Below are 19,913 nucleotides of genomic sequence, written 5' to 3' on the forward strand. Positions count from 1 at the left end.
ACTAGGTAAAGCTGTTCCCTGCTTCCCTTAGATAGAAGAAGGTTTGCTGTTGACTTCTGTGAAGGGAGGAAGGGGCCTCATTTCAAACCACCCCTGTTATTGGCGACGGCTGTCAACAGAAAGCACAAGTAAGGGGGATTGTGCTCACCTGTTCTGTGTTTTCCCTCTGCAGCTCTTAGCAACCTTACTTATTCAGTACGAAAGGCTGAAAGGAGTGCAGTCCTCTGGAGTCCTCATTATCTTCTGGTTTGTGTCTCTGCTTTGCGCCGTGGGGCCTTTGCGGTCCAAGATCATGACTACAGCACAGGTAACCTCCCATGCTAGTTAGCACTTGGAGAACAGGAAGTGTTGCATTAACTTGGCTTCGAGGGGAATGAATCACCTAGTTTGGAGTCTGGTCTGAACATGGCTTTTGCCGGAGAGAAGGCAAAGTATGGCCTCGTTGCCTTGACTCACCCTTGTTTAGCTTGAAAGTTGCTGGGGTTTCTCTTGCAATGTATAAAAACAGATTTTGCTTAGCCTGAGGCTATATTGAAACCCTGATGGATATCTGGAGGCTTGTAGCAACACTGTATATTAGAATGGACGTGGTGTAATGCCTAATGTCCCTTCCTAGCGCAGGCAGCTTGGCCACATTGTACAACTGCAAATACTCTCCTTAGTCTGGTCCCAAGGTGGCGAGGACAGTATTTTGATTCCTACTGTAGCTGTAAATAGAGCAAAGAAAGGTGGAAAGAAACCTGGTTGTTGTGATTCCTGTTTGAGAACATAGCACCATCTCCCACAGTAAGAAAGTTGTTAAGCTTTCCACTGAAGGAAATTTTGCTATTACAAAGTAGGGCAAAGCAGGTTGCTTCACTGATTAGTTCATCAAAGGCTGGGAGTGAAGAATGATATTTGAAAACCATTAAGGTGATAGTTTTGCATCATCAAAATCAGTGTTGATTCTGCTTGGTGATTTCTTTTTATATTTTTTTATAACTATTAGCAGCATTATCCTTTTACCATGACTCTTGCTATGCCAGGAGGTTATAAAAGTTCCAGCAAAGCCTGAATTAAGCCCTAAATAACAGTCAGTGCAGTGCTCCTTCAGATAATAGCTGCAATCATAATGAGATTGTCTTCTACGTTACCTGATATCAATTTAAAGTACACTACCACTGAAATATTAAGCTATTAAAGATTGAATCCTGAAGTAACTTAAAATTATGGGCACAGAGTTTTAGAGTTAGAATGGGTGTGGGCAATGTTGCTTTTGCTCTTGAACTTCCAAGGACTAAATAATCCGTTTCTCCTGCTCTTAAGCATTAAACATTTAATGTCAGCAATGAGAGCATTCACAAATGCCTTAGGGGTATAAAAGAGCTGTTTAAGGGACATTCTCTTCACAGCAAGAAGCCTTAAGTCAACCACAGACTTAGTGGAGCAGGAAAGGAAATCTCTATAGAGCAGGTTGTGCTGTAGTTATCCAATGCAATGTTTTCTTGCAGCTTCTTCTCCAAGCGTTTCACGCTGACTGCTGTCAGTGACAAAAATACTAAACCAAATGGATGTTCTCTGATCTGGGTTGACAATTCCTATGCTAAAGACATGTTCTTGTGAGAGCCCCTGGAGGTGGTTTGAAAGGATGTCATGTAGCTGGTTCCAGAGGGTGTCTGTGTGCAGCTAAGATGCAGAAGCACTTTGATGTCGACAGAATCTCATCAGAAGCTTGGAGAGGAGCCTGTTCTTAGGCGCTCTCCTGAGTAGTGCCTACATTGGTAAGATAGTTCCTGCTAGCAGCTGCTATGCAATATTGAACTGTAGAGGAAGAAAGGAATTGCCAAAAAGAAGCTGAAAACATGAGGATATAGAGGAAGAGGGGGAAAAAGTGAATGATAAAAACAGCCATTTACTCTGTGTGTCTGTGTGTGTGTGTTTAATTTTTTTTTTTTTCCTCTCTCTCTACCCCTAGGGCCAGGTAAATGACAGGTTCAGGTTTACCACATTTTACATCTACTTTGCCTTGGTAATCATTGAGCTGATCCTTTCGTGTTTTAAAGAAAAGCCTCCATTTTTTTCTCCTGTTAATACAGATCCTGTAAGTATTTTTCCTGTGCTTTATTTGCATTTTACAGACTTGTGTGTCAGCTCCACTGAGAACACTCAGCAGTGAAACTGGCTTTGGAGTGTCACTGAGACTGCAGGTGTGACAGTGACTCCATTAAGAAACACTGGGCCATGGGGAGTAGTATTTGAGTTTGGAGTCTTTTTGCCTTATATGTGCTGTCAGTAATGACTGAAAGCTGTGTGTTTAAAAACAACTCTCCTCCTTGCTGCTTCACAATAATTTGGTTTTTGGAGGAGGTCACCTTGTGCTTGCTTAAGATTGACTTAGAGTTGCCTAAAATCTGTCAGGATGGACTTAGTAAACCATTCTGTATGTATTGAGAACAGGTATGGAGAAACATTAATAACAGAAGATATTAGTGGTGCCACAACTTAAATTTCTTCTCCAGTTCATAAAATGATCTTTATAATTGAGTTTATGTTTGAACTGAGCTGAGAGAGCAGTCAAGTTCATTTCTTAAATGAACATTTCAAAAACTTTAGAATGATATCTCACTTTGTGTAAGTATGATTTAAAGGCAATATGTGCAGCAATTGTTAAAGAATAGAGTTCTGTGTGAGATAGGAAATGAAGGAATGTAATTTTATGTGCTGTTAATACATAGGTGCATACGTTATTCTCAATAATATACCAATACTGATCAAAGTAGACTGTGTTCTTATTAAAGTGTCTTATTCCAAATAATATATATATTTTTAACTTTACCATAGAATCCATGTCCGGAGTTAACTTCAGGCTTTCTCTCAAGATTGACCTTCTGGTGGTTTACGAGGTGAGCTTCACTCTTCAAGCTTTTGGGTAGCTGCGAGTCCTGGGCTCTCCCTGGGATGTGTGTTGTTCAGGATCACCCAGACAGGGAGTCTTTTAGCCCCAAGTAGTCAATGCTGGACACTCTTTCACCAAGGGGGTGTCAGCGCTTTTAGCAGTTGTATTTTTTACGAGCCGCTTTCCAAGTGCTCAGACCATCCAAGCAACCTCTTGGAAAAGTAGAGGTCACAACTTTAGCAGGGCCGTGCGTTCTGCCTACCATGAGCTGGAAAATCACCTCAAACATGATGCAAGAGTGTGTTTCACAACACAGTTAACAGTGGCAACCTCTGACCCACCTGAGGATGCGGTTTGTTTCCTGTTGAGCTTCTTGGGTGAGTGCTTTTCATAAAGAGCTTTCCTTTGTGAAAGGGAAAGTGAACTGAATCATTTAGGTGAACGGTTACCTGCCACTGACGCTGCTGTTGTACGGTTTGTGTGTGAAAAGTGCAAACTTGGAACTGGGGTTTCCTTCACTCTGTGCTAAAGACAGTTGCGAAAGCTCATGTTAAGACACACTTTTTTTCAATAATTGTTGAAGGTTTTGAGATCTTCATTTTTTTATCCATATAATTTTATTACTGTGATAATAACCCCATAAAGCAATTTGCAGTGAGATCTTTCTAAACTCCAGTGGTTTTGGATGTTCAGTTTCCATGTAGAGATTAATTGCAACTAGGTGTTTGAGTCGCTTGGCAAAATTTCATTTCTTGTTGAGTAATAGTTTTCATTTCAAATACAGTTTTCATTTACCTGCGGAGAGAAATCTGATTTTTCTTTAACTCCTGTGGACTTCATGTCTGTATTTTGTTCATCCCTGACAGTTGGTTCAGATCAGCTTAGTTATTCTCCCTTCTAAACATCTCACTGTTCTCATAAAATAGCACAGCTTCATTCAAATCCTTCTGAAATTTGTTTTTATTGGTGTTTTTTTCTGAAATCATGTTTTCAATAAAGTGCATCCAATCTAAATTACATGGCATCCTTTCTTTAATTCCAGATTTGAAAATAAAGAATAAAGAGAAATGGAGATGTAGTTATTGTTCTTTCTGTAGAGATGGATCTCCTTGCTTCTGTCATCTAACTAGTCCCAGAGTTGCTATTAGTGCCTTATGTGCCATTAGCCAGCCTGAGTTGTGCTGTTTTTCTCCATATGCAGCATGGCAATTGTTGGTTACAAGAGACCCCTTGAAGCTAAAGATTTATGGTCACTGAATGAAGATGATACTGCCAGAAAAATTGTGGAGCATCTAAGTAAGGAGTGGGACAGAGAGAAAGCGGAGTGGAAACAGTAAGTGTGTGCACAAGGCAGCAAGCGGCGCGCGATCTCCAAGTCATCCCGCTGCCCCTGAGCCATTCTTTCCTGAAGATGAGCTGTCCAAAAAGGGCCCCTACCTCTTTAACCCATCTGTTTTTCATTAATATTAGCAGTCAAGTTTGCTTGTTTTAATATGTCTAGGTGGAGACAAGCAGGAGCCTCCTGGGTCTTGTGCATGTCTAGGTGCTTTTAACTCGGTGCCCAAGGCTTGTCTGCATGGGCTGCCTTGCCACGTGGAGAGGGGCTGGAGATGTGGGCACGGAAAGGAATGAGTTGTTTGGCTTGGGGGAAAATAACAGCTTTCGTCGCTGAGCTGGTAAATGTCCAGCTCTGTAACTGCATCCCTCCTGGGCAAGTTCAAACGGAACTTTTAGGCACCAGGAGAAAGGAGGAGGAATTCCTCATCATCCCCAGCATGTGGTTTTGGCCTGGCACTAATTTTAGCTGCAAGTTTCTTGGCATTGAGCAACTCTTTACTTCCTCACGATAAGGATATGAAACTACCATCAACATGAGGAGAGAGAGGGGAGGAAAAAAAACCTTAAGTGAGATTTTCCTCCTGCTGCCTGGGAAGTTAGCAGCAAAATTCCCATAGTCTCTGCTGAGATGTGGGATCGAGGTCAGAATTTGCATATAGTTAGCGTGCTGGAAAGGATATCCTTCTGATTGCGTGTTCTGTCCTAATCTAATCTTAAAAATTATCTGTTGTGCAACCTTATTTCCTCCTACATGAGGAGTGTCCAAACCGTTTCCAAACAAATAGATGCCCTAATGGTGCCTTTCAAGTGAGAAATAGCAAGAAGGAGGAGGCTCGTGCTTCCATTTCCTTGCATTGTGGAGCAGTTTCGTCTCCATGCGAGGCTTTCCTCCCTCTCGCCTGCTCGCGCCCTTGCCAAATTGGAAAGACCGTATCATTTGATACTGCTAGGAGAGAGCTGTAATGTTCTGGCAAGGATAAATACGATGTGGATTGAGTTCCAATTTGCAGCTAAAAGTTGGACGTTTTCCAGCACTAACACCAGCAGTTTGTCCACTAACTGTATATGTGCATGTGTGTTGTGGTTTTGCTTTAGCACCTCTTTTTTTTTTTTCCCCCTCTTGTGTTTTCATAATGTCTCTATTTTTGTGGGGTAGAATAACAGGCATTGTCTGGGTTCTGGTCTTTTAGTGCACGGGCATAAATCTTGCTCCCCATGGCATATATATAATACAAGCCCAGCCATTGTACAGAAGTGTCTGGGGTCCAGGAAAACTTTTTGCTAGGAAACCAGAAACCACATCTGGGGTTTTGTCCTGGGCTTCATTGCCTTTTGGAAATCTTTCCTGTAGGCTGGGGCCTGCTGGCAATGAACTTAACCATGAATTCTGGCTTTCATTAAACTCAGGTAAAGCTTTGTGATGACTGACTGATGATATTAATGATTTGGCAGGGGGGAGCAAAAACAAAGCAAATAGCTGGGTTTTTACCTAACTCTAAAATAAGTTAGTGCTGGGCGGTTCTGCTTGTTCTGCCATTATTAGAAGGTGCTTTCATTACTTTGTGTCAGATAACAGCACTGGCAGTTGCCTGGGAGCCGCTCTGAGAGCTTTTTTCCCCCCCCCCCTCCTCACCTCTGATATTCTCTGAGCAAACTTTAATGACACTGTCTTAAAAATACTCTGTCAAGCTGTACATGTGTTGAAGGTGACACAGAAAATGTCCCCAGCATACACAGTGATGCCCAATTTTAACAATCACTTAATTTGCAATCCTGGGCTTGTTAAAGCTTCAGATCTATTTCTTTGTCATGAATAACACGTTCCCATTCCTAAACCTGCAGAATTTTTGCATTTTGCCTCATAGCTCTCGCTTGAAAAATCCTGGTGAATTACTGTTCAATATTTGCTAAGAATTCATTAGCTACAAAGCAATTACAGGAGGAGCAGTGTGGATTTAAGGCAAAGCATTGAAAATAATAATAATAAAGAGCATGCTAATCATATTTTCTCCTTTGCTTCTGGTCTCTCTGGCTGTTCAGTGAAGTCCCTGCTCGCTCGCTTCACTGATTAAAATCACGTTGCTGCTTCTGTGAGAGCTGGGAGGGAGCTGGGTGAGAGCTGGCATCCCCTCCTATCTGAGTTTTAGGCCTTTACTAATGAAAACGAATTAAAGACGTGGCCTTGTCATCACCAGGGAGGAAGCTCTGTGTTTTCTCCCAGGATAGTCACGTTCATAACCTGCCTTGCTACAAATAATGGAAATGGGCCCTTCCTTTTTGCTTTGCAAGACAACCGGGTGTGGCGAATCCCAAAGAGTGCTGAAACACAGAGCTCACCCAGCGACCTATAGTAAACACTAGGAATATGTTTTTTTCCCATTGGGATTTTGCTGTGAGAGAGTTACTGCGCTGCCGTGAGCTCAGTAATGAACATTTTTAATAGCACAAAGCCAGGGGCAAGCTGTCTTGTTGCTTCAAATCCTTCTCTGAGTTTAACAGCACAATAGTGAGAAAATGCAGCTTGGGCTCGTAACCTGGCTGGGTGTGATGTGGAGGGGCAACCTTGTTTGTTCTCATCTGCAACAATTTTTGTCTGGTTTAAGCTTCTTTTTCCCCCAGCCCTCAGACTTCACTGCAAAGTCATTGGGATTTTTCACACGCCTTCCTGGAAAAGGATGTGAACACGTTTGTACCTGTGGATGGTTTGCCCCAGTGATCGCTCCGAATGCCCGTAGGCTGTGGGAGTTATTGGCCTCCACAGCCAGCTAGCTCCAATGTTTCTGCATAGTCTTCAAGACAAATCATAAATCCAGCTCTACTTGGTATTACTTATAGGAAGGTGCTGGAAAAATAACTTGTCTTTGCTGTTCCTGGGGTCTCTTTTCCATCTGTCCTTTCTTATAAGGCTTATGTGTCCCAGACTCCAATTTCCTTCCGCCTGCCCCCTCTGTACTTTGCCTTTCTGGCTGACGTTCAGGGGATTGTTCTATAGGTCCCATAGCCCCAAAGAATCAGTAGTGCATCAGGGCTTGCTGATAGAAAAACTGCCAGGCTGCTCTTTTAGAGGGATTCATGGAGGAAATAATTTCTCAGAGAATAATTTCTCCACTATTTATTTAAAGGCAATAGGCTTTGGACACTTAAACCCAAGAGGTGCCTTTAGACAAGTCACCGAGAGGCCTGGAGGGCGCCATGTACCTGCTGGGGCATTTTTCATCAGTCAGTCTCAAAGAGCTTTACAGAAGATGCCGTTGCCATTGGTTTATTTTGTTAGGTGGAGGAGCAGAAGCATAAAGTAAGGAGGATTGCCGCCAGACAGGTTTTAGTTGCATAAATTCTGATTTGTGTAAACTTTAGGCACCTGAACCCAAGGTGGCTCCCCTGGCAGAACCTCAGTCAGCTGCTGCCCGGCTCTTGGCGGTGGTTCAGCTTTGGTGGTGGTAATGGGTGCTGCTTTCAAGTTCCTGGGCTTGTAGAGCTCTAGCCTTGGAGGGCTGTCTGCCTTATATCTTAGCCCAGTCACGAGCCAGAAGGTAGGAGTTTTAATGCCTTTCTACCCTGAGGGACTCAGACTTCTGCTCTGAAAGCAGCTATTCTCTCAGATAAGGCTAAAGTCGAGTACAGCTGCTTGCTGAACAACTTTCAGGAGGAGTGAGTGAGAGTGCCTTCTGTGGTAGGTAAATAACAAGGAGCAGAGGTTTCCTTCTGAGAAAACTGGATATTTGCAGGTTCAGGTTGGTCTTCTGCCAAAAGGAGTCAAGCCTTCATCTTCAACTTGCTTGGGTCCTGCACTCACACCCAGGCTATTGGTTTTCTGGGCTATGGGGATGCACCTCATCATTTTGAATGAAGGAAAAGGGAACAAGACTTATCGCACAAGAGTGACCTATCCCTGAGTCCATCTAGATTTTATCCAAAGTCTTGTTGTTGGTCAGTAGGAGAGCAGAGAGGGGCTTGGCGTTCGGGTGTTACTGCAATGACATAAGGCAGTGACGTTACCGTTGTCAGTTCTGTCTAAATGCTTGGTTCATCCTCCTAGGAAAGATGTGACCTATATGAAGAAATCTAACCAGATGCTGAACCATGTTGCTGATGGCCCAGAGGAAGCAGAAGTTCTGATTCGCAACAAGAAGCACAGCAGAAAAGCCTCCTTCCTCAAAGCGTTGTTGAGGACATTTGGGCCATACTTCCTAATTGGCTCCTTCTTCAAGCTGATACAAGACCTACTTTCTTTCGTCAACCCTCAGCTGTTAAGGTTGGTTTGCAGTGTGAGTAGTCTCTATGTGTGATAGGTCTGTGTGTGATCCCTACGGAGACTTGGTTTGGCAAGGAGAATTTATTTTTTAAATCTATACCACGTTTCCCTCACAGTGCTTCATGTGTAAGTCCTTCTGCCTCCCATCTGAAATGCCATAAGCCGGGCATTCTTCATTGAGAAGTAGGCTCTAAATTGAGCTGGCTTCATTTAAATGAAAGACACATAAATCGCCCATCACCAACAGACAGCTTTGGATTACAAATTACCTATTGCTCCTCATAGTAGTCCAAAACACTTTTTTTTCCCTGTTGCGAAGGATCGTTTATGAAATCAGAGCAGAACACTGCTTGCTAGATTTGGTTGTCTCCGTAGATCTGATGCCCACCTGTGTGGGCGATGGCAGCTGTAGCGTGACCCGGTATAGCAATGAAGCGTGATGCTCGAGTACGTGGTGCTTGGGGTTTGCATCCCAGCTGTCATCTGGGATAGATTTGGGAGTCTTTAGCAAAGCTGATGCATTCTCAGCCGTGCATAGTGATGAGAATGTGTGTGACATGGTTGTAATAAGCCCTCCTTCTGAAAGAAAAGAAAGGTTGTAAAGAAAAGCAAGATCTTGACAAAAGTGGTATGTCCTCACATTCTCCCTGTATGAGAACAACCTTTGGTACCTCTTCCGTCTCCAGGAAGACCAGTTGCTCAGCCTGATCCATGCATGATCCCCACGCTTGTCTCTTCCACAACCTTTAGTCCTGCTTTTCTGTGGGAAGGCTCCCCAGGCAGAAGCAGCACTGGGGCTGCTTGAGCAGAACTTGAAGGGAGCTGGTTTCACCTGCTTTACTGCACCTACTATGTCCCCATCATTCACCTCTTGCCCTAGGGGGCTGCCTGGTGGAGCCCAGCCAGCAAGCCATGTGTTTGAAGCCTGGTCTCGGTTGGAAACACAAAGTTTCCTGTCTCATTTCATTTTCTACAAGCTCATTTGCAAATGGACTTTTATTTGTCAGCAAAGCCTGATGTGTTGTATCTTTGCAAAGTCATTTGCCTAAAGTCGTAACTCAGCTGGCATCCTGGAGAGCTGTTTGCTTTCTGTGGTTAGAGGGAGGATGTGGCCCAGTGCCACGGCGGAGGGAAGCGGCGTTATGTCCCATTAAGCTTGCTGCATGTTTTTTTTATTATTTTTGTTTCCTTTTCCTCCTGTAATCTTCCAAAAACAGTGCATTAATCAACTTCATTAAGAACAAAGATGCCCCAACCTGGTGGGGATTTTTGATTGCGGCTTTGATGTTTACCTGTACTGTGCTGCAGACTCTCATACTTCACCAGCATTTCCAGTACTGCTTTGTTTCTGGGATGAGGCTGAGAACTGGGATCATTGGAATGATATACAGAAAGGTAAGAGGGGAAGCACTTTATGGGCCAGACACCAATCTATAGCCAAGCAAGAGGTCTTAGTCCCTGCATATTCAGGGAAGAGCAGGCTTCCTGGAGAAGAATAGCCTCCTGGATCATCAACCAAAGATGAATTTTTAAAAAGTTTTTTAAAGTGCCTCTATTACGCTTCGCAGATTTTTCTAGAAATCAGGAACTTGGGTGACTGCATTGGTTGGTCTATTCAAAATGAAGGGATCCAAAGTATTTGTGCTAAAAGCTGACAAGAGGAAAAAGGGTTTTCTTCAGAAACAAATTCTGCATTCTGCTCAAGGTAGAGGTGCTCAGAAGGAAACTATTTCATAAAATTTTGTTTTGGGGCAATTAAGGATTACTATAAGTGTGTTATAAACTGCTCTTGTGGGTGAAGCATGTTTTTGGAGTATCTTGTTTTCCTAGTACTTGGGAATTTCTTATCTATGTTTCTTCAAGATCGGGAATCTCCAGAGTCTCTCTTATTTCTTAGTCCTTAGTCATCACAAACTCAGCAAAACGCTCATCTACCGTTGGAGAAATTGTCAACTTGATGTCAGTGGATGCCCAGCGTTTCATGGACCTGACGACCTTCCTGAACATGTTGTGGTCTGCACCACTCCAGATATTTCTCGCTCTGTACTTCCTGTGGCAGGTACAGATGATGATTACCTGAACTCTAGTAGCTGGATGGATTTTTTGCTTTTACTCACACAGAGCGTGTTTGGTTAGCTGTTGAGTAGTTGCAGATCCTTAGGTCAAAGAGAAGTCAATGGAAAATCCCTCTCTGCAACTAACCTGTTCCCTTTCTACATTTACTTAATAGTTATGTTTGCATTACTTCCATCTCACTTTCCCCTCCCACTGGGAACCACTTAACAGCTGAATCACAGAGCTCTTTGCCTTCACTGATACTAGTGTAGTAATTCAAGCTGGATGCCGTTGTATTTTTCTGTCTGCTTATTATATAGAAGTTCTGCAGGATCAGAACACTTCATCTGAGATAGTCAGCTTGTCTATGTAAAATTCTCATTAGTGAACCAGTGAGTTTATGTTCCTATAGCCTAATGTTGATTTTAATGCTCACCATGGGAGAATTGCAGCATTGAAGCAATAACTTCCCTTTTTGTTTGTTTTCTTCTCTTTTCTCTTTCCACTCAAGACTTTAGGGCCTTCTGTGTTGGCAGGAGTTGCTGTAATGGTGTTACTTATCCCACTCAATGCTGCAATAGCAATGAAAACCAGGGCGTTCCAGGTAAGAGGACAGCACCTTATCTGGGACCTCCATTGGTGGTTGTGCAGTGAAAAAGGAAGACACCCTGGTTCTCTTGCCTCTGATAAGGCAATAGGCACTGATGTATTTATGAATAAGGTTATACAAACATCTTTAATACAGAGATGTCCTCTCAAATATCCATTCTTTAGCGCATTGAGCACTTTGCAGGGAAAGGTGTGCTGTAGAGTTAGTAGCTCCTCATATTGCTGGAGCAGCTTCTGAGATTAGCAAGAACTTTCTTTGTCTCCATATCCCTTTACCTGGTAGCTTCTCTCCAGGAGCGCCTAGGAAAAGGGCAGGTATGCTCTTTCTTGAGCTACAAATGACTGTTTTCAGAGAACCGAAAACCCTAAACTTGGCAGCTTATTTCTTATGTTAATAACCAATGGAATATGTTGACTTTCATTGCTACCAACCTAGCCTAAACCTGTATTATTATGTTAAGGTAAGAAAGTCCTTTATTCCTTTTATTATTTCTTTTCCTCTCCCTTCATTTCAGTCTTAGTCATCTCTAGTCAAGGAAATCTGGAAAAACAAACACACAAACAATATAATAGTGCCCTCTGGCTTTGTGCTAGAAAAATCTAATAAGTGGCTTGTGCTGTGTAACAAGATATTGATGCAACCTATCAGTGACTCTTTGGAAGGTTTAAAAAATGAAACCACTGATATAAAAAGGGTAAGAATTGGAAAGCAATTATAAACAATGATACTTAAGCACAGCCTTATCAACAGGATGATGGTATTGCATGCCTTAAAGAGTTGAGACATAAAGACTTCCCATTTAATTAATTGGGCACTAGCATGTTAGTATTAACATTCTTTCTCTCCCTTGCCCATTATAAGATGGACAGAGCTGCATAACCTGGTGTGCCTGTGTGCATGAATGCAATTTTTCATTTTCTCTATACCACTGAACAGGGATTTTGTGTGTGTGTGTGTGTAGTAACTGAATGAGACACTGTATTCTAGTCTATAGATGAAAAATAAACTAAATTACCACAACTTTCAAGGGATGCCATAAGACATGCAACTATACAAATCAGGAGGGAAAACCTTGAAGAAGTCAAAGCAAGAAGTAGGGTGGTATTTTTATGAAGTGCCTGAATCTTTCTTAAAGCTGGTTTTGAAAATATAATCCCTGACAGTGAAGCTGAGTAAGAAAACTTTTCTAAACTGCTTTTCAACCATTTGTTTTGATTTCTGGTTTCTTTAGGGGTACAGACTTGCACAATAACCTATTGATAATAGGCTAGCTTTCCTTAATTGCCTTTGCAGCCTCTTTAGAAATAGCCCGAGGACCATCACAGCTGCGAGACAACCTGTCTAACCCTCTATTCTCATCGTCCTTTTGACACACAGTCTCCTGTTTTTATTGTGTTTACTAATAATCTAGGTGGAACAAATGCGGCATAAAGACTCTCGCATTAAGTTAATGAATGAGATTCTGAGCGGCATAAAGGTACTGAAGCTGTATGCTTGGGAACCATCGTTTGCAGCCAAAGTGTTGGAGATACGAAAGAATGAGCTCCGGGTTCTGAAAAAATCTGCCTACCTCAATTCATTGTCCACCTTTGCATGGATCAGCGCACCATTCCTGGTAAATTGAGTTTTTATGGTTTTCCAAGCTCTACAAGTATATTCTTGAAGGATAAATGTGAAGTTTTTAAATAGACTTTCTACTTGCCAAGTGTGCATAGGAATAAAATGTAAATACTTAAAAACTATATAATCATATACTTTGAAGCTCTGTGCCCTGTTCTCTGGAGCCCTTTTGTTAACCAGTATCAAAGTATATCTTGATAGAGCTGGGCATGGCTTCCCCTGGAGAATTTCCAACTGCTTCAAAGTATTTTCCCTAACAAATTGAGATCAGAATTGGAAACTTTAGAGATATTTGTCAATAGCATTTGTTTCCCCCACAATTTGAATGGTGGCAGTAAAAAGAGTGTCTGTCTTGAGTCCTCATTTCTACTGCTGTTATTATAGCACTATGCTTTTGAGGTTTTTGAGATTAGAGGGGAGTTGTTAAATTGCTGCACAACCTTAAAAATAATAAATATATATATTTTATTATAGCACTATGCTTTTGAGGTTTTTGAGATTAGAGGGGAGTTGTTAAATTGCTGCACAACCTTAAAAATGATAAATATATATATTTTATATATATGCATAAGTATATAAAAAGTTAAAAATAAAGCCCAGCTGACACATGGAGAATTCTGAAAAAGGTTTTCCTTAAGTTTCTTTTTCCCTGTTTTCCACTTTATTGGAGTGTGATGCCTTTTGCATAAAGAGTTTTGGTGTGGATCAAAACTGTCCAGCCAACTCTGCTTGAAATCCAGGGCCAAGCTCTGCAAAAATGTTCTAAATCCCCTCAACGTTCGTTCATCTTCTCTGTCCTTCAAGGTTAGCTTGTATGCATGTTCCCTGCCAGCTCCCCAGAAATGTCCTCAGTGGGACCATGGCATCTCCATGGTGTCCAAGCAGACAATGAATCAGCGAATAACTTGGGCTTTACTCCTGATCAATGAGTTTTGTTTGCTCAGTCTGCTCTTTACAATGGGGAAATATAGTTGGGTGGAGTAGGAAATGCAGCCGAGCCCCAGCTAGATAACTGCTCCTCACTTCTGTTTGCTGGAGTTCTGTAGTTCAACCATTTTAGTCTCCAAGTTCAAATAAATGTAGCCATTAGTAATCAGAAAATTATGCTATTTTGCATGTTTTTTTTTTTTGTATCAGCTTATACCACTTGTCATTCTAACAGCACATTGAAAAGGTCAGAAAGAGCAGTCAGTTTTCCCAGTTTTTCTTGATACTGCTGCCCAGTTCTTGCTAGTCTAATATAATGGTTATATTTAAAATAAAACTGCTTTATGTCATGCTTTTTTCAGTAAACTCACTTTCCGGCTTTCAGGTAGCATTGACTACATTTGCTGTATATGTCTCCGTGGATGAGAAGAATATCCTGGATGCAGAGAAGGCTTTTGTCTCCCTCTCCTTGTTTAATATCTTAAGGTTTCCCCTCAGCATGCTTCCACAAGTCATTAGCAGCATTGCTCAGGTAGGGAAGTGTTTAAGTTGCTTCAAACAGCAAAGAACCCGATGTCTCTTTGATTTCCAAAGCACAGCAGTCCTGTGCATCTGCTCATTAGCTGTTTTCTTCTCCTATACTTTCACTAATGCTGTGCTGTATGAGAAAACCAGACATTGTTTGAGAGAGTCTGTTTGTGTGACCCTTCACACCTGTGAGTTTTGCTTCACTTAGGCAAACTTACCTTGATCTAATAAATTCCTCAGCTAACAGCTCGAATTTCAGCCTCAGACCCACTGCAGGGAAAGAATGAGTCACTGTTCAGGAAGCCCATGGGGTGAAAGCTTAAGCCATCCTGCCTGCTTTCCTTTTCAGTAGTAAGAGCATTAAGGCCCTATTAAAAGAGTGATAGAATAATGCCGCATTCTTCTTCTAGACAAGCGTTTCCCTAAAGAGAATTCAGCAGTTCCTGAGTCATGATGAGCTTGATCCAAATTGTGTGGAAACAAAAGCAATTGCACCAGGTAAAAAGATTAGTATTTTTCTGAAATATTCTGCTATGATTAATATCTTATATTACTTTGAACTCCTTGTGTTACTAAAAAAAAAATAAAATGGTGACAATAATTAAAAAAATAAAGGAAAGGATAGTTTCTTCCCTAGAAAGTGGAAATGACAGAAGTTTTGGGTTATACTTTAGAGCTTTGCATTTTGTTGTTTGGTCTGTGTTTGCATTTGTGATAGCCTGGGTGCTGCAGTGTGTCCACTGATGCTCACCAGAATCAGGAAGACCTGCTCGTGCCTTTTGCACAGCACAAATGCTTAGGGACACATTATAAAGAAGATTTTGATTGAAAAAAATACATTTTTTTGCTTTGGAAACACGACATTGCAGAATGGGTGGGCAAACAGGTGATCTTAAAATAGGCTCTGCCTTGTGTGCAACATGTCCTGCGACGTGGGGCTTTACGCACCGCGTCCCCGGGAGGGTCCGAGATGCTCTCCGAGCTGGCGGGTGTCTCGGAGCCCGTCTGCCCTCCTGCCCCTCGCTGGCTCTCGCTCCAGCTGCAGCCGGTTGTTCCCGTGCCGGAGAGCCCCGCGCAGTCACAAGACGGCGCGTCCCGTGCGAGGAGAAGAGGGAACCGCAGCGGACGTGAGGCCCGCGGGCTCCTCTGAGCACACACTGCTCTCCTGCTGCCCCCGCTCTCGCTGCTCTGTGACACTTCTGCCCTCTCTCCTGTTGTGTTTTTGTCTCTCAGGCTATGCCATCACCGTCACAAACGGGACGTTCAGCTGGGGAAAGGAGTTCAAGCCATCTTTGAAAGAGTAAGATTTCCATTTGCAATTGCAGCAGAACATTGACCCACTCCCTGGCTTCTGCTAGGGCTGGTCGCAAAATATCTAGTGATACCTGCAGTTTGCTTTGGAGGAGCTCTCCATCTGTATGGAAAGTATCTGGCCAACTCACATGCCCCATCGTACATAGGTATTACAGCTTGGTGCTGTAAAGCCTCAGCTACACAGCTGCTGGCATAAAATAAAAGCAAAATTCTTGTGCAGATCAACTGAAGCCGTGGACAAGTGGCTGGTTTTAGCACATAGACACGTGAGCATTGGTCTGTCCTTTTAAGTTCTTGTGACAGGCTCATCCCTGTGGCTGGGAGTGATTTCCAGCATACAAAGGTTTGTTTTGCTCATATATTAACAAAATGGTTTGAAAGTTTCTAGATGGGATGTATTCACTCACCTCTTCAGCGTGGTTGCTCTTGGATTTAAAATCAAAAAGTGAAAATCAAGAACCTTGTCTGCCTCCAAAATGCATATTAAAATGCTTCTTTGAATCGCTGACTGGGCCGACATGAGACATAAAAGGGTCTTTCAAGCTAGTGATCTTACTGATTTAACAGCTGCCAGAATGGATTAATGCTGGGAATGTTGCTCTGGGTTTCCATGTGCTCTTATGGGTGGTTACAGCTGACTGTGCAGGAGAACGTAGGGAGGAGGAAACCCAGTGACCAAGCTGTGCTTTACCATAGGGGCTGCTGTGGTTGAAGTCAGGCTGATTTGTCACTGCGTCGTTCAGCCCATCATGTCCTTAGTAAACAGATGTTTAATTAATTTCCAGCCTGTTTCCTCCACAGTATAAATCTGTTGGTCCCCAGTGGTTCTTTGGTTGCCGTTGTTGGCCATGTTGGCTGTGGGAAGTCTTCCCTGGTGTCTGCTCTCCTGGGTGAAATGGAAAAGCTGGAAGGAGAAGTGGCAGTGAAGGTTGGTTCTGTTTATGGTGCCAGTTAAGAGCAGCGTGGGGACGTGCCTGTCCTGCCCGTGCTGCTGCAGCTCAGCAGGCTGTAAGAGCAGCGCTCTTTTCTGTGTCTCCTGCATGTTTATTTGGGCTTTGCCCACACCCATTTAATCGTGTTTTACATGAAATGACTTTCCTGATTCTATCAACTACACACCAACAGTTAGCACATCCGTACATGTAATGTGAACGTATACGGGACAGGAGTTATAGAAGTGCTGCAGTTTTAAGTCTTAGTTGTGAATATGAACTGCTGCTTACCGTAAGCCGGAGGTTTCCTTTGTTTCCCATCGCTGTTCCAGGGCTCTGTTGCTTACGTGCCTCAGCAAGCCTGGATCCAGAACGCCACGCTGAAAGACAACATTTTGTTTGGCCAAACTCGTAATGAACAGAAATACCAGAATGTCCTGGAGGCCTGTGCTTTAAAAACTGACCTGGAAGTGCTGCCGGGAGGAGATCAGACTGAGATAGGAGAGAAGGTTACTTATTTATTTATTTATTTTCCCCATGTCAAGTGTGTATGATGATTTCTGTTCTGCCTGGCTAAACTCAAAGCGTTCTAGTGTTGGGCCTTGGTTCGGGTTGGTCCTTAAAATGGCATCCCCGTCAGCACTGAAACGCCTGGGGCAGGTTTGTGGAAGACTGTGGGACATCAGCTTGGTCCTTTCTTTAACCCTGTATCTGTATGGCAATGCATAAGATCCAGATCAGCTCTTCATACCTATTTTAATGAGAACTTTTTATATCAGAGATTGCCAACAAAGATGGTTTTTTTGGATGCCAGTGATTTTTTTAGAAGCACTGGGTGCAGTTGGGTGGAAATGGGTGCAAGAGGAGAGGTGGGGAAGATGGTGCAGGTGCAGCAGCCCTGCTTTGAACATTTGCATTTTACATCCTCATTGAGAGCCTTCCTGTTTTAACGTTTTGTGTTTTAAGGCTCCTTTCAGGAGCTTATTGAGCAAGAGGTTTATTCCATCCCCAGATTGCTGGGCGCAAGAACAAGTGCGTTTAGAGGCATCACGTTCCCAAGTCCCGCTCTGAGGGGGTTATTCTCTCCAGGAGCTTATATTCCATTTTGCATCCCTGTGTTTGACCCGCCAGGAGCTGTAAGAGGGCCCGGGCTGTTGTCTGGGCTGAACAGTGCTCTGTTCTCTCCTCCTTCCCTCCAGGGCATCAACCTGTCGGGCGGTCAGCGGCAGCGGGTGAGCCTGGCTCGCGCCGTGTTCAGCAACGCCGACATTTACCTCTTAGACGATCCTCTCTCCGCTGTGGATTCCCACGTTGCGAAGCACATCTTTGACCGAGTTATTGGGCCAGATGGGGTACTGAAAGGAAAAGTAAGTTGGCGTTTGGATCCTCTCACTGCGTGTGAAAGCGCTAATGGGAACAGGAGGCTGTTTCACTGCTGAGCTGGATGCTGAATCATTGCTGAATTTGCATTTAACTGGTAGCGTGGACACCTCTCCCTCGCGAAGCTCGCCAGAGCGTGAGCCTCATCCAAAGCACAGTGAGCTAGTCCGAACACGCAGAGGCAGAAATCTGTTAAATCTGTTCTGCCTCCTTTACGTCTCTGCTATTTGCCACCTCGATAACTGAGCTGCTTGCGGGAGCTGCAGTCAGCCCAGCAGCACTTGCTCTTCCTTGGAGGCAGCACAGTGGGGAGCTTGTAACAACTTAATGATTTTGCAGAGGTCTTTGGCAGTATGAGGCAACTTACAAGCCTTTTCTTCCCCTTCTTTTCCTCTTATGATCTTCTCTGGCCATCACAGAGCTCAAAGGAGAGAAACCACAAAGAAAATCATCACCTTGGAAGAGGCGACGCTGTTTCAGCAGTTGTTTTACTTCCCGCTGTGATGGTAGCTGCATGCAGTAGGAAGCAGAGCTGAGCTCGTGTTGATATTTCCCATCTGCCTTGGCTACCAAAAGCAGTGTATTTCTCCTGGCATTCCACATTGACATGATAATTCCCTCTTTATTCCCAAAACGTGTAGTTATTTGGTCTGTTAAGTGACGTTAGTGCACTGCAACGTTTAGTCCCTTCAGCAACAACTGACAGAGATGTGGGCTTTTCTTTTTCCCTATCTAGACCCGAATTTTGGTGACCCATGGCATCAGCTTCCTCCCTCAAGTGGACCATATAGTTGTCCTGGTAGATGGCAAAGTCTCTGAAATGGGATCCTACCAAGAGCTTCTGAAACAAAACCAGGCCTTTTCAGAATTCCTGCGAAATTATAGTCTTGATGAAGACATTGAAGAGGATGAGCCAACAAGTACAGTTCTGCTTTTTCGTAAATCATGGCTTTCTCTTTCAACCACAACATGGATGTTCTCTCCATGTACATTGTCACCATCCTTTTTCATGACAGCCCAGCCTTTCCTTTCTGTGCTGCCATCAAAAACATTGTGTATTGCCATTTCTATATTATTGATAGGCATTTGTTTGGGAAAACATGTGCTTCAAAGGTTTACATCAGGAGTTGTTGATTTATACTAGGAGGAAAAAAAAAACAATTCCAGTGCTAGAAAATACTTTTAATTTGAGAATTTCGTTTACAATTGGCAAGGTCTTGCTCAGTAGGAAAATGAAGTAGCAGAGAACAAGCTGAGTTCTGTTATTTTCTGTTATTGTAATATCGTAATACTTGCAGTCTGGTATTTTTCATTGTTTATATTTCCTTTTTGGATTGCAAAGCTCAAATGATATTTTAATCTGGGTTATTTTTAAACTCAGTCTGATAAAATGCCAAAAGATTAAATCATTTTGGTAAAGGCTTGCTTTGGAAGTAGTGTTCGCACACTCTTTAGTTGCCGTGCTGTCCATCCCCACCATCTTCAAGTAGCACCAGGGCCTTGCAGTGGTTCCTAACACAGCTGTCCCACCCCAATATCATGCCCAAGGTGAGCTCTGTATGAGAATGTACCTAGAACTGCAATACTGTTACTTAGCATTTTGATGCCCTGGAGATATGCAATGTAAATGCCTTCAGCAGCCAACTTAGCCCGCAAGATCCATACATTTTAGTTAGGAAAAGTGATGCATAGAGATGTGACCAAACCAAGGTGGACATTAAACATCACAGTTATCACTAGGCCGTAAGCTCCTGTGATTGACAGTGACTTTGGCCATGAAGCCTTACCAGTGTTAAATAGCACCGTGATTTTCCTGTGGTCACATCCATCTCCCTGACTTTCCTGCTTTGTCTAGCACTTATTTCTGTGCTTCGTGCTCTGCTCGGGAGCAAACCTGAGCTATGATCTTGTCTTGCAGTAGTGGAGGAAGAGGAGGTGCTTTTGGCCGAGGACACCGTCAGCATCCACACGGATCTGGCAGATAACGAACCGGTGACAAACGAGGTCCGCAAACAGTTCCTTAGGTAAGCAGGAAACTCGGCTGTGTTTGTCGTCTGCCTGGGGTCAAACTCATCTGAA

At 43.2% G+C, this 19,913-nt stretch overlaps 1 protein-coding gene across 1 annotated transcript in view; it reads left to right on the top strand.

Annotated features, from left to right (window-relative positions):
- Positions 1–19,913, top strand: part of ABCC3 (ATP binding cassette subfamily C member 3) — a 41,818-nt gene that overhangs the window by 13,843 nt on the left and 8,062 nt on the right. Inside the window, exons 4-20 of the mRNA XM_088538184.1 lie at positions 173–307; positions 1,955–2,080; positions 2,821–2,882; positions 4,077–4,208; positions 8,253–8,468; positions 9,686–9,863; positions 10,366–10,527; positions 11,035–11,127; positions 12,545–12,748; positions 14,066–14,212; positions 14,619–14,706; positions 15,442–15,508; positions 16,324–16,450; positions 16,787–16,963; positions 17,654–17,821; positions 18,571–18,754; positions 19,753–19,858. Coding sequence (XP_088394310.1) covers positions 173–307; positions 1,955–2,080; positions 2,821–2,882; positions 4,077–4,208; positions 8,253–8,468; positions 9,686–9,863; positions 10,366–10,527; positions 11,035–11,127; positions 12,545–12,748; positions 14,066–14,212; positions 14,619–14,706; positions 15,442–15,508; positions 16,324–16,450; positions 16,787–16,963; positions 17,654–17,821; positions 18,571–18,754; positions 19,753–19,858 — 2,372 coding nt within the window. The remainder of the gene's footprint in view (positions 1–172; positions 308–1,954; positions 2,081–2,820; positions 2,883–4,076; positions 4,209–8,252; positions 8,469–9,685; positions 9,864–10,365; positions 10,528–11,034; positions 11,128–12,544; positions 12,749–14,065; positions 14,213–14,618; positions 14,707–15,441; positions 15,509–16,323; positions 16,451–16,786; positions 16,964–17,653; positions 17,822–18,570; positions 18,755–19,752; positions 19,859–19,913) is intronic.

This window comes from Tinamus guttatus, unplaced genomic scaffold, assembly GCF_059628265.1.
Source record: "Tinamus guttatus ecotype Peru unplaced genomic scaffold, ASM5962826v1 Tinamus_guttatus_pri_ptg000045l, whole genome shotgun sequence".
NCBI classification, from domain to species: Eukaryota; Metazoa; Chordata; class Aves; order Tinamiformes; family Tinamidae; genus Tinamus; species Tinamus guttatus.